Source organism: Ascidiella aspersa, chromosome 4 (assembly GCF_963924565.1).
Source record: "Ascidiella aspersa chromosome 4, kaAscAspe10.2, whole genome shotgun sequence".
NCBI classification, from domain to species: Eukaryota; Metazoa; Chordata; class Ascidiacea; order Phlebobranchia; family Ascidiidae; genus Ascidiella; species Ascidiella aspersa.
The window spans coordinates 8,179,235-8,192,888 of record NC_139450.1 but is presented as its reverse complement, the minus strand read 5'-3'; the positions used below and the strand labels follow the sequence as shown (position 1 = coordinate 8,192,888).

The 13,654-nt window shown below is 35.4% G+C and overlaps 1 protein-coding gene across 1 annotated transcript; it reads right to left on the bottom strand.

Moving 5' to 3' along the window:
* Window positions 1-516: 516 nt before the first annotated feature.
* LOC146146972 (solute carrier family 68 member 1-like) lies at window positions 517-12,061 on the bottom strand. Its single transcript, XM_083387808.1, has 10 exons — window positions 11,709-12,061; window positions 10,611-10,776; window positions 4,212-4,360; window positions 3,506-3,630; window positions 3,222-3,396; window positions 2,733-2,855; window positions 1,815-1,969; window positions 1,502-1,585; window positions 1,284-1,379; window positions 517-721 (listed from the first exon to the last, which is right to left on the bottom strand). Exons 1-10 carry the CDS (start codon window positions 11,844-11,846, stop codon window positions 517-519), a joined length of 1,416 nt encoding a protein of 471 aa, XP_083243934.1. The 5' UTR covers window positions 11,847-12,061.
* Window positions 12,062-13,654: the final 1,593 nt, after the last annotated feature.

The following is a 13,654-nucleotide window of genomic DNA, read 5'->3' as shown; positions in this document are numbered from 1 at the left end:
CAAAAACAAAATGTCGTGATTTCTCAGTGTTTTAGAAGAACAATAATTGTCAGTCGTTAATGTGTTTCTCGTGTGGAGGCTAAGCCAGTGTTTTTCAAAGTTTTCTCCCCAGACCCAAATAATCAATGTGTAAGTTTAACAGCAAAGCTTCGGCATCCAATTTTCTCGACTGGACTTTTTGTACGATTAAAGTAAACAAATCACAAATAAGACATTAATAAATACAAATTTAATTAAAATAATCCATATATTTCTATTGCTTCCGCAAATTCCTTTAATTTAAAACAAATCTTGCTTCCAACCAATCTCTATTAACCTAACCATGTGATCTACTGCGACCCAAATAAGTCAAACGGCGACCAATTTTGGATGGCGACACATGTATACTTAAAGTAATTCAGGTTATTGTAAAATAAATTGCAAAAAGTCGTTTTCTCATTGAGAGAAAGGACCATCTTTTATTTATTTTTTATTTTTATACATTTATATTTGAAGCAGACCCCGCCGTAATGTGCCTTAAGCCTCAGTGTGCTTTGCTGCCACCGTGCGACCGTTCTTTAAGCTGTAGAAACTCCAAACGACGGATTGCACGAGGGAAACAACAAGCGGAATAAAGCAAAGTGCTGAAAACATTGCGGAATGAAGGACTTTTAAGGAATCTTCAGACGAAGCGTCTAGTTCGGACGACTGTGAAAGGTCCTCAAGTTGCCCATAGCCGTAACTAGAGAGATAACAACACAGAATATTTTTTTGGAAAAAAAGTGTAAAAATGGTTGCAAACAATTTAAAAGAATCAACTGTTTACAACGCACCAATAATTGTGTCACATTCTACTAAAACTTTAATCAATACTACTCAATAAAAGTAATCATAATTATATTTGGTACGCGAAATTTTTTTTTTCTGTTTGTTTCTTCTCGTATTATTTTAATAGTAAAAAAACATTTGTCAGCTTACAGACCAGGGGTACTTGATCTTTTTTAACGCAGCCCCAAAATATCTTGGGTTCACAGGGACTACAGTCGGAACAATTTTTCAGAGATGCCGTCATAAAACAAGTAAATTTAAGCAGGTCTTTCGTGAAACCTTGCAAGGTCTTTGTGAAACCCCCCAAAATAGTCTACGAACCCCCAATGGTTCCACGGACTCCAGTTTAACAACCAGCAATGAATAATTGTATGAGTAATGATTTCAATGAAAAAGTGGTTTGGCCGTGTGTATATATTTGTTTAGCCGTGTGTATAGCCTGCTTAAAACTAGGATAACACTGCTTGGGAACTCACTTGTTGAGAATGGCCACCACCATCATAGGAGCGAGGGAATTAGACGGTTTTGTGATCAACGCGTTTGTTCCAAACACCATCGAAGACTGCGGGGTACTAAAAATCAATACATATCTCCATGTTAAAAGCGTTTTCCATGGGTAACTATATGGATGTCAGATAATACCATATCAGACACTATATGAAGAAAATATTAATTTATCAACAAGTTTACTTACTTTCTGCCATGTATTTTCATATCTTCGTCGATTATATCGGATATTGGAATATTTTCCAACTTAAACGCCATTGACGACGTTGTTCTAAAAATAAAAACATAAACAAACAAATTACAATTGTTAATAAAGAAGTTACCAATTAGGCAACTTGTAAGTAGGCCTAAAATTGCAAATAAAACTGATTAAGGAAAAACTGTTTAACAATTTTATTTTTCTCAGCTCTATTTTCTTATCCCTCATATCAGTATATGCATAAATGAATTGCATGCGTGTTAATTGTTACTGTAACATTTTTAGTTTAAGTTTAACTTACTTGTCTAATATCATGAAAAAGGCCAGTGCCCAGTACATGTTCATGCCTAGAAGGTAGAGAACAGTTGCTGAAACCGCTTGTACGAAAAACGTGGACATTATAACTCTGTACACTCCACACTTGGCAATCACAGTTCCACCGAGGAAAATTATTAACTTCAAAAAAGCAAATAAATGGATTACTAGATGCAAACGGAATATTTTTGTATGATTTAGCCTGAGAAGTTATGCATTTTGCTAAAGAATTTCCCTCATAGTCAAATCGTTTTGGCAAATAGCAGGATGAAAACTATAGTACAAACTATATAGGCTGAAAACTATATAGTTTTTTTCCAAATAAACCTATAGTCAATCATTGTAGGGTTCAAAAATAAAAATATAAAAGATAGAATTTTTTTATGGGTTAACTTATTGGATTGCTCGTAATAGTTCGCATGGTTAACATCCAAATTTAGCATAAAAAGGCAAACCGTTAAAATGGTTAAAAAACTACAACGTTCCTAATACAAAATCCAGGCCACTTTATTTATAAAACTAACAAATAAAGTTCAGTCAAGACACTTATAAATAAAAAAAAATACTCTAATTATTCTCAGGACTAATACAACAAAAAGGGTCTGTTTGAGCTATAATAAAATTTGCGAGAAAGGAATTAGCGCCGACTATATCTACAATAGAAAATTCTCTAAAAAATATTCCGTCTATGTGAAGTCATTGACGTCAATTACAGGGGCAAGGAGATAACTACTTTGTAAACATTTAGTTTGATACCGGGGGGTCTGCATACTCAATTATGAGAACCACCGAGTCAAACGATTAAGAACAGTGTCTTAAGGTTAAGTCCAAGTAACACTTGGAAGCACGAAACAATTCGCAGGCTCATAATCTTCGTTCTGAAAACATTTTTTGTCAGACACACCTGTGGCAAAACAAAAGATACGCCGTAGATTGCACTCATCGCAAAAGAAGGTAGAACGCCCGCCGGAATCAAATGGTTTGCGAAGATCAACATAAAGTTGGCGCAAAACGTACCATGGAATACCTGAAATACAAATCATACTAAATATGAGTTTAGTTTAATTAAAAGGCAAGTTTTGTACTGGATTCTTAGAAACGACTATTTAGAAGCTTTATTTAGGGTACTTAGCATGGGATAATCGAGTTTTGTCAGTCTCACATCCCACATAACACATAACAAAACAATGGAATTTGCAAGCAAAACAAATTTTTTAAAGTACTTGAAAAATCTATCTTACTCTGTTGCGTCAGGATTTACAGATTAGGAGTATTTCATACGTCAATCCTTTACCAGCATCCAATATTCTATGGAGAAGAATCCAATACGATACTAATTGCACTAGTCATTCAAACTTCATTTTGCCATTTCAATTGCTGAAAAACAATTTACCTGAAAAAAGTTCATGATCACGAAAACTACAAAGTTTCTGTTGAAAAGGATCTCTTTGGTTGTTTTTAGAGCACTGCGAAAACTGAAATTCACACTATCTTTCAAAATAAGTGGCTTTGAATCTGAATAAATATCAGCGTCTTCGTATTGCGTCGTGACGTTTTTACCCGAATACCTACGTAAATTACAAAATAGTTTAGACTGTTTTCAAGGATAAACAGTATTTCGATTCATTAGAGAAAAGTGTTTGATATACAAATAAATGCGGTACATTGCATTTTTACCTGAGACAAAAGAAAGCGAACACAGCTACGCAAATACAGTAGATCTTTAAGTTGAAAAGATTTTTCATGTTGTCAGAAACCAAGCTGGACCAGAAGACGCTCGTACTGCCAATCAACGAAGCAACCTGTTTTAAAAGATTGCAGTGGGTAAAACTTGTTTTTAATGATCCCTTGTAACAGTTCACAAAATACTGATGATTAATTAATGACAGAGGTAACTCTGAATTTAACAGATTTAGAAAAAACAAAACATTCGCACTTATCAGGCGTAAAAAATAAAGTGGCTACAATAAATTCTAACAACCTTATTAAACGTTTCAATACTTAAATTCTTTTTTTTTTATTATTGAACTGAACTTGTTAACTTGGCCCATGGGTTTGGGAAAAATCTATCTTCGGGAATGTGGACAACGCTTATCGAAATTAGTCAACTAGATTATCGTGATCAGGCTGACTGGTTTCGGTAAGCCTTTCCAAAGGCATCTTGTGAACTATATAATGGGTGCCGTTGCCCTGTAGAACTCCAGAATTTCTTGATCACAGAATACACATTGTGTATATGTACGATTCAGCTGCTTTGGGAAATGTTCAATGAAACGCTGGTTTGCACCATCCGTTTAATTTGAAGAAATGTCAACAACCAGTTATAACGAATCGGCTGACGGCACATACTAGAGCAACATCTTGTGTAGAATCCTATCTTTACCTGAGTGTATTTGACGAGTCTCATCCTGTCCTCTTTCTTCTGCGATATTTCGGAGAAGAGCGCGCAATGAGCCAGAAGCACGAAAGTAAGCATTGAGTCGTAGGCGCAAAGTGTCACGATCAAATGAACCCCAGCCACCCAAGGGTACTCTGCAACAAAATTAATTGGGCGAATAATTTTTAACTTGAAAAACGACCAATTTTAACGTAAAACTATTTTTTGGCAAAATATTAGCCTTTTAGAAATACTTTGATTTAAACAACGCATTGTGGTATACAGTTCTGCAAATGACGTTTTGCAAAGAGGCAATGCACGAGAACTGACAGTTGTCTAAAAAACAAATACCTAATGATATTGGTGTACTTGTATAAATACTTCCTGTGGAATCAAGTCATTGAAATGTATGTACAAAATATACAATCATACTGAAATAGTCAAACAATATGCATTGCTCAGACGCAATACCTATAAGATAATAACGGATAGCACAATAGTTAAAATTAAAAATAAATAACATACAAAAGCAAAAATTCAATAAAATCGACATATATTTTCTTACGCGTGATGCCTCCGAAAAAGAATAAATCAGTCAGCCTGAAACGTTTTGGCAATAAACATGCCATTATCGGTGTTTTTATCTAAATTGCGGAAATTATTTACACATTTATTGCCGAGACGTTTACGTAAAAAAGAGAATGATTTGTCGATTTTTCAAACGTTTTAGCTTTTATATTTTTGATAAAATTACTTCTAAAAGCTGTGTTATTTTATTTCAAAATATATTCGCCTAGAATTGATGTATTGGGTTGCTTCAAACGCTAAAGAACACTCATCGTGAAATCCACTGGAGAGTTTTAAACTCCAAAGATATAATGGAAGATAAAGAGCTAGTGTACGGGCACTTTATAAAGCACGAGCCCCTTTGCCTGAAACGTTAGCACATAAAGTATCAGTAAGTAAAATAAACATATGGTATAGCCCGTTTTAACCGTGTCCCTCGACCTCTGGGGAGCCAAAGCGTTAATATTTTAAAATGAGTATAGCCATAAAAGGGTAAAAGGTTAAGAACCATCGGCATAGGGTTTAAAAAAAACTATTTCGGCTTTAACGTAATTTACCAAGGTTAGTTGGCTGTAGTTTCAATTTGATAGTTTAGTTGCAATCTCAATTCTTAATAGATAAGCTTTCATCTTTACCAAGCTAGATCACCTTTGTGACGTTCCATTGCGTATGTTGTTTAAATGTGAATAGTTGGCAACAATCCGTTGGGAGTAGGAATGTCTGGTAATATCTGATAGGTACCGATACCCGATGCCAAGTGGTAATATTGGTATGCGTCCGATACTAGGGTGCCGATTCAATTAAATATTAGAATGCCAAATTAATATAGGAATTTCAAGCATCATTAGCAATTCACTGCAGCAATTACTGTCTCGAAATAAAAAAAATATTATAAAAATAATAGTAGGTTAAAAACACAAGGTAACTAAATTTCCTAACTTTAAAGGGAACTTTGGCTTGATAACCCGTAAAACTTACATTTAAACGGTCCAATTTCATTTATTTTACTCGTTTAGGCATTGTGACTTGGTCATTTGTTGATCGCAATACTTTTTTTTCGGAGTATAGTGTTTTGGAATAAAATGTCAAGCATCAGACAGTTCAGTTGAAAACGAATTGAACTAGACAGGGTGTGCGGTTTTTGTATATTTTGCTAGGGGGTTATAGCGCGGTTCTACTATATTATACCAGGGGGGGTATAGCGCAGTTTCACTATACTTTACCAGGGTGTTATTCCTTGGTTATTCCATATTCTTTCAACGGGTCTTATTTGTCAGTGTCCATATATTCCCAATGTTGTGCTTCCAGTTTCGATGCTTTAGCAGGCAAAAGCGGATGTGGCCCGAAGTTGCGTGTTATAGATTGCACATGGTGCACTTTTACAAGATTGATTGCCAGTGGTCTTAATATAAATTTGGCTGCGAAGCAAACCTATAACTTGTCTTTATAATTGAAAAATATTTGACAATTTTTTCTTGCACCCCTATACGCCTCTCATTGGGGACAAAAGTCAATAGTGTGACGTAATCGAATTAGTTCTTTACAGCTATCTACTCTAATCTAGCGGCAGAAAACCTTCAATACAGAATTTGTTCATATCGCTTGCCTTATTCTGGCCGCGAAGCGGCTGGCTCCCTGCTGTGCTTTTTTTGTCCAGCGCGTGCAACATCCATTGTGCAAATAGTCTCGGTCTTAGTGAATTAACTTATTGCTCTTACAAAACAACATATTTTACCGCCGCAAGTTTAAATAAAAAATCTGCCAGGCAGTGTACACCACTTTGTTTGCAATTTTTTTTCCATCAAAAATCACTTTAATTTCTATATTTTTGGTTAATTATTTTCCCCCATGGGTTAATTATTTTGAGTTGAAGGTCAAAATTTTGCTGTGAAGCAACCTATAATTTGTCTTCATAATTGAAAACTATTTAACAATGTTTTCTTTAGTTTTTTAGACACCTCTAAACACAAAAATGGCCGAATTTTAATTTTGCCCCCCTAAAATACTCCCCTATTTTCAAGAGGTAAAATGTTTATTTTAACATACGCTTTAAATGGTTCTCTAACATTTGTGAAATTTTCAGATTTGTATGTCATTTCCTTCTAGTGTAAATATATCATTGAAATTTCCTAAAGTGTTGTGCATTTTGACCCCCCGGATAAACAGTTCAGGGCTAATGTTTAAAATTTTGTTACTTAGCATTGTATATGTCATGTATCCATCATCCATAAATATATCAGATTTTTTTTACATTTTTTCATCTCTGAAAAGTGCCGAAAACCAAAATTAACAAAAAATGACAGTTTTACCCCCCTAAAAACCACCCCTTAGAACCTAGGCAATTTTTTTTTATATTAGAAACAACTTTGGGAGGGTATTTAACATTTGTGAAAATTTCATGTTCCAACTATGTTTTTTTCCTTGTCAAAAGTGAGCCATAAAAAATTGACTGAAAAAAAAAAAAAAAAATAGACAGGGTGTGCGGTTTTTGTATATTTTGCAAGGGGGTTATAGCGCGGTTCTACTATATTATACCAGGGGGGGTATAGCGCAGTTCCACTATACTTTACCAGGGTGTTATTCCTTGGTTATTCTATATTCTTTCAACGGGTCTTATTTGTCAGTGTCCATATACTCCCAATGTTGTGCTTCCAGTTTCGGTACTTTAGCAGGCAAAAGCGGATGTGGCCCGAAGTTGCGTGTTATAGGTTGGACATGGTGCACTTTTACAAGATTGATTGCCAGTGGTCTTACTATAAATTTGGCTGCGAAGCAAACCTATAACTTGTCTTTATAATTGAAAAATATTTGACAATTTTTTCTTGCACCCCTATACGCCTCTAATTGGGGACAAAAATCAATAGTGTGATGTGTTCGATTTAGTTCTTTACAGCTATCTACTCTAATCTAGCGGCATAAAACCTTCAATACAGAATTTGTTCATATCGCTTGCCTTATTCTGGCCGCGAAGCGGCTGGATCCCTGCTGTGCTTTTTTTGTCCAGCGCGTGCAACATCCATTGTGCAAAGTGTCTCGTCTTAGTGAATTAACTTATTGCTCTTACAAAACAACATATTTTACCGCCGCAAGTTTAAATAAAAAATCTGCCAGGCAGTGTACACCACTTTGTTTGCAATTTTTTTTTCATCAAAAAATCACTTTAATTTCTATATTTTTGGTTAATTATTTTCCCCCATGGGTAAACTGATTTGAGTTGAAGGTCAAAATTTTGCTGTGAAGCAACCTATAATTTGTCTTTATAATTGAAAACTATTTAACAATGTTTTCTTTAGTTTTTTAGACACCTCTAAACACAAAAATGGCCGAATTTTAATTTTGCCCCCCTAAAATACTCCCCTATTTTCAAGAGGTAAAATGTTTATTTTAACATCAGCTTTAAATGGTTCTCTAACATTTGTGAAATTTTCCGATTTTTATGTCATTTCCTTCTAGTGTAAATATATCATTGAAATTTCCTAAAGCGTTGTGCATTTTGACCCCCCCGGATAATTGTATATGTCATGTATCCATCATCCATAAATATATCAGATTTTTTTTACATTTTGTTATCTCTGAAAAGTGCTCAAAACCAAAATTAACAAAAAATGACAGTTTTGCCCCCCTAAAAACTACCCCTTAGAACCTAGGCAATTTTTTTTTATATTACAAACAACTTTGGGAGGGTATTTAACAGTTGTGAAAATTTCATGTTCCAACTATGTTTTTTTCCTTGTCAAAAGTGTGCCATAAAAAATTGACTGAAAAAAAAAAAAATAATAATTCGGATAAAAACAACATGTGTCCAAAAAAAATTTTTTTTTTCGGGCCACATAATGAGGAACAAGCCATAAACTGTTAAAAGGTTGAGAACCACTGGTATACCGTATAGGGTTTGAACAGAAGGTGCGTGGTCTCTGGCGTAATTTACCAAAGATAGTTAGCGGTTATATACCCCTAATAGTAAAGGATGCTTAACTATAGTCTTCACCAAGTTTTCTTCTTCCGAATACGATTTTTTTAAATACTTTTCTAGTGGCAAGTATAGTTGTATTTTTTTTACTTTCAGAGTTGTTTGAAAGAGGGACAGTTAATATGCGCCTACGATCCCAGCAACAACAATAAAATATGTGGGGTTAGGCTGGTAACCGGGCCGTATTCGCCACTAAGAATACACAAAAAGTTGAGCAGACGCGAAGAAGACCGACCCTTGAAACTGAAGTACAAATGGTAAGTATATCAGGAATATCCGGTAATATTGGTCTGGAGCCGACATTCGATATCATGACTTGTGGTGCTTAACTGGTTTGCTATCCCTACACTATAGCCAACGGCTTGCTGGCATTTTTTAGTTGAGTTTGCTTACTCGTTGCCTTTGTAGTTTTTGGAGCATCTCTCGCACGGGCCAGACCAAGCGCTAATCACAACAGCCAGAGACCTTACTTACATGAAGGCCCTTTGAGCTACTCGCTTCTGTGCATCAAGACTACTTCCAAATGGTTCTAGGGAGCGCCTTGTGCGAAAAGTAACACCTTACTGACAATCGCTTGCTTTGTAGAAGTAAACGCACCCAGCCTTTTTATGTTAAATAAATTGAAAAGTAATTTATAGGGAAATAAAAGGTCTAATCAGTTTATATTTTTTGTCACTTGCGAAACACAGCAATTTTTGGACGCCATGAAGTAACAAAAACGTAGTTACTCCGAAAAAAAACCAGCCGAAATGTTCCCCTAAAACGAATAACAGCAATATATATTTTTTAGGAGTTTAGAGCGGGCCAAAGATGCCGGTTGCAAATTGTTCATTGCCGAGTGCACCTCGTTCTACACAGACAAAATATTCCACAAGTTGGGCGCGAAGTCAAGTATTGCGAGTACGTTGATCCCAACACGGGAAAAAGATATTTGCAAACTGCCCGCCACCGCATGTTTCTGCTAAACTTGTATCTGTTCAATGGTGAAAGACGTAAGGACTGTTTACAACCGTCAATTGTATATGGGTTTATGAAGTGTAACAACATACCGTTATTACATGAAACAATTAACCTAACGTAACCTTCAGTGTACTTATATAATAAAAGTCGAAACTAAACAAAAATGTGACGTGGCAGTGCCACACAAAGAAAAGAAGGATTGCTCAGATCGATTTTCCCAGATCGAATTAAAAAGTTAGGTGGGGACCTTTTCCGCTTCTGTATCGACACAAAACAATCTAAACTTGAAAAAACATGATAGCTAAGCCACAATAGATCCACGGTAAGCGCAAAAATAATTTAACTCGGTTACGTTGGCAGGACCACGATAAAAAATGCTGCCGAAACGGCATTTCGGTAAAATAATAAATTTTTGCAAGTACGTCGTATCGGTAAAAAAATATCTTTTTACAGGGCCATCATTTTCACCGGGCCATCCTGCTATCTTTTTAAATATCTTTTAACTGAAATTCCAGTTGCATATTTGTGCACTACTTTGAATGATAACCTTACCATTCGCTGTAATTACTCATTTTAGACGTCAACTACTCATTTTAGACGTTATGACTTAAATTTGCGACGTTATTTCTGAAAATTTTTTATGCGTTTCAGTGGGAAAATTTTCATCGCTTTGGTAAGAACATTATTCTACATTCACCTCTGCTTCAAAGTGCCTAAAGTACTTTTACTAGGAAAATATTTTCATAAATTCACGTATGTTTGACATTTTGGTCACAGAACTGGCGCTTGAAAGACCTTTTAAAACCAGATACCATACTTAAAAATTAAACAAGATTCTAATATAATTTGGACAAGAAAACAAAAACGGTGACATTTATAGGCCTTCGTTTTTGCTTGTATTTCCTTACTTGTGTAATCAGCCCAAGCAAACCAGGGCAGAAGGAAGGTGATCGCCCAGATAGGAGCTCCGTAATAAATCGCCCTTTTGCGTCTTCGGCAAAAAGACCAGTTGGAGTTGTCCTGGAAGTATCCGAACAGCGGGTCGTTGATCGCGTTCCAAAACATATAGACAACCTGGAAAGATTACTTTAATAAATAACCAATTCAAGTGCGATAAAGCAACGGTATTTTGTCGAGCAAAAAAAAATTATTGTTTTACTGGAAGCGTGTAAATTTTAAATGATCACTATTCAATATATGACCTATAATCTTATGAATCGAGAAAGATTGTCAAGTTATCACATTACGGGTCGGTTGGAAGTTTGTCCCGATTAGTGATTTTCTAAATGTTCCGCAAGATAAAAAGTTTAACAACAGCTGATTTATACTGTTTACTTTTCCTTAACTACGTGCCTAAAATGGTAAAACGCTAGCCAAATAATAGGGGTCAATTGTCATTATTAAGATAGATTCATAACAACTGAAGACTAAATTCAGCTGATAGCACTGCTACTAAAATTAAAATACTAAAAAACTGAAACAAGAAATGGGTGATAAAAACTTTTTGATTAGGTGTGAGGTTAATTTATTAAATATATTCTCAAAATTTAAAGCTGAATTACAACTATCAACCTAATCAAGGACCTTTACTGGGTATCTAACATCCTAAATTTCGTAGTGATGTAAACAAGTTATATTATTTTTTAAGTCCAGTCAAGTCATGTTTAACAAACAACAATTCGAGTCCCAGTAATTGCCAAAGCAAGTCAAACCAAAGTTACAGAATTGGCATTACAAGTAAACGTTTCACAAAACTGGTGAGAAATATTTAAAATAACAAACATCAAAAACCTAAACACATAACAGGTTAAAATTTACTGCTTTTTATTTTTGGCTTAAACAATCCATTTTTACTGAAATGTATTAATGAAAGCAGCTTAGTTTAAGTTAAGTTTTTTGCGTAAAATGACTGAAGTCCAGTCAAGTCATTTGTAAAAAAGTGACCTAAGAAACAGTCAATAGATTAAATTAAGTCACTGCAACATGTTCCGACACTGATAACTTACCTGTGCAAACTGAAACCAGGACGCCGAAACCTTGTACTGGTCGAGAAACAACTTGACGTAGTAGAAGAAAAACACCGAATCCATAGCAGACGCAGCAAGGGTGGTGGCTGCATAAGCAGCGGCATTTCGGTTTAACATCGAATACTTTTACGATAAGTTAAAGAGCCCACTTTTCATTATACAAGGCCTTGAACTAAAAGACTGCTAATACAAGCTACATAAGTTTGTCAGAAAGTTTACAACATTAAGTTGCGTCGTAGCCCGAGGCCATATTGCTTGTTTAACCGTAATCCCGAACAAAACGAGTTCAAAGGATCTGGAAAGATAAAACACTTTAAAAACTTTAATGTTAAAGTTTTCTATGTCTAAAACACGATTTTAACCCAATTTTATGCATCGCATAAAACAAGTCAATGTGGACCAAATTAGCGTTGTTGCAGCTTTGCAGCATCATAGCCGTTGATAATTAGCCTACACTCAGGAAATTATAAATAAGGAACACTCGCTAGCCAATAACAATGTAGGAGTTTTAATCCATCTCTATCGTTTTACTGCAAATGGTTGCCATCACTCAATCAAACTTTCCTCAAGACAGTTATTTCTCTGCTGTGTGATCCGGCTAACAACGGCTAAGCACGAAACCATTCTCTTCAAATAGTGAACAGTTTTTCACTGAACCTCGCGTTTGTTATTGTGCTAATCTAAAAGTGGGTCGTTCATTTCTTATGTTTTGTTCGCTTACAAAAAAGTTCACTGAACAGAATATAAAGTTCGTTAGGTTTGTTTAATAGTTGCAGTGCAAATATTTAAACTATGTCAACTTATTCGCTACGTGAAACGTTTCTAACCAAGTCTATGCCCGCCACCATAACGGTGCTTTTTTACTATACATTTAAACTTAGATAATGAAGTGGCGTTTTAGCTTAACCAAAAAGCAAAACAAATATTCATCGTTTGTTTAATTACGAGCTCTAAAAATTTAAAAAGTAGGCTTTGTAGCCAACAGCTTTAAAAAATGTTTTAGACTATTGGAGTATAACAAAATGTTTTGTTTCTATTTTAATGTATCTATAAAGTTTTTTTAATTTGGTTTCATTCAACACAAAATATTTATCGAAACTCCACTTAAACCACCGCCCGACAAACACAAACAAGTCAGAGTCGCAGTCTTAAATTACCTTAAAATATGAATCGCGCCAAATGCCGACGGCAAACCTGGCCTTCTGGTGGATCTAGGATGCAGCAATGGCCAGGCAATCAATTTATAGGTCGACTAATTTGACAAAGTCATTGCAAGCGACGCCAGCAAGACGCCAATTAAGGCAGCAATAAAACATCAAAATACGCACTCACATGTGAAAAACCTCGGAAAAGCGGAAAATATGTGTACAAGACAGCTTTGCTGATCTGATCGTTTGTGTAACCTCTGTACAAGATGCCTGTGCAAATTCTGTTACGGCTTGCCGCAAATAGGCAGACATGTAAATTGCCGAAGCTGCGTGTCGCCGATTAGCAACTGTTCGATTAGAACTTTACAAGTGTTATTTACACAGAAACATAAATGGCCGAACTCCTGCAAAACTAACTGATATGCGTGCCGGTCTTACAGCACTTATAATCGCTTCATAAAACGCCAAACCAAGGTCTGTGAAGCCAGCGGAAACGAACTTTACGACTCAATTGAAACACGCGGGTCAGCTTTAAAAAGTTTATGCAACCTAAATCATATTTCTAATGAAAATATCGCAATGCAAGCAGAATTCGATGAATTTTTCCTGAAGGCTCACGGACTAACTGCAAAAAGCTATATTCCAACACCAATGCTACTGCCATAACAAAAAGCAACTATATATATACAGCAAAACGTTGCTCCAAGTTGCTCAATAGGTGCATTTCTTTTTTGCTGTCCGTGGTTTGATTTCCTCTGTTCACTCATGTGTGACTGG

Excerpts from the sequence above, each read along its gene's own strand:
- LOC146146972 (XM_083387808.1), bottom strand. The coding sequence starts at position 11,846 with ATGTTAAACCGAAATGCCGCTGCTTATGCAGCCACCACCCTTGCTGCG. Across the intron at positions 1,586-1,814 it reads TTTTTCATGATATTAGACAA|AACAACGTCGTCAATGGCGT; the intron begins GTAAGTTAAACT and ends TTTTATTTTTAG. Across the intron at positions 722-1,283 it reads GTGGTGGCCATTCTCAACAA|TTACGGCTATGGGCAACTTG; the intron begins GTGAGTTCCCAA and ends TTATCTCTCTAG.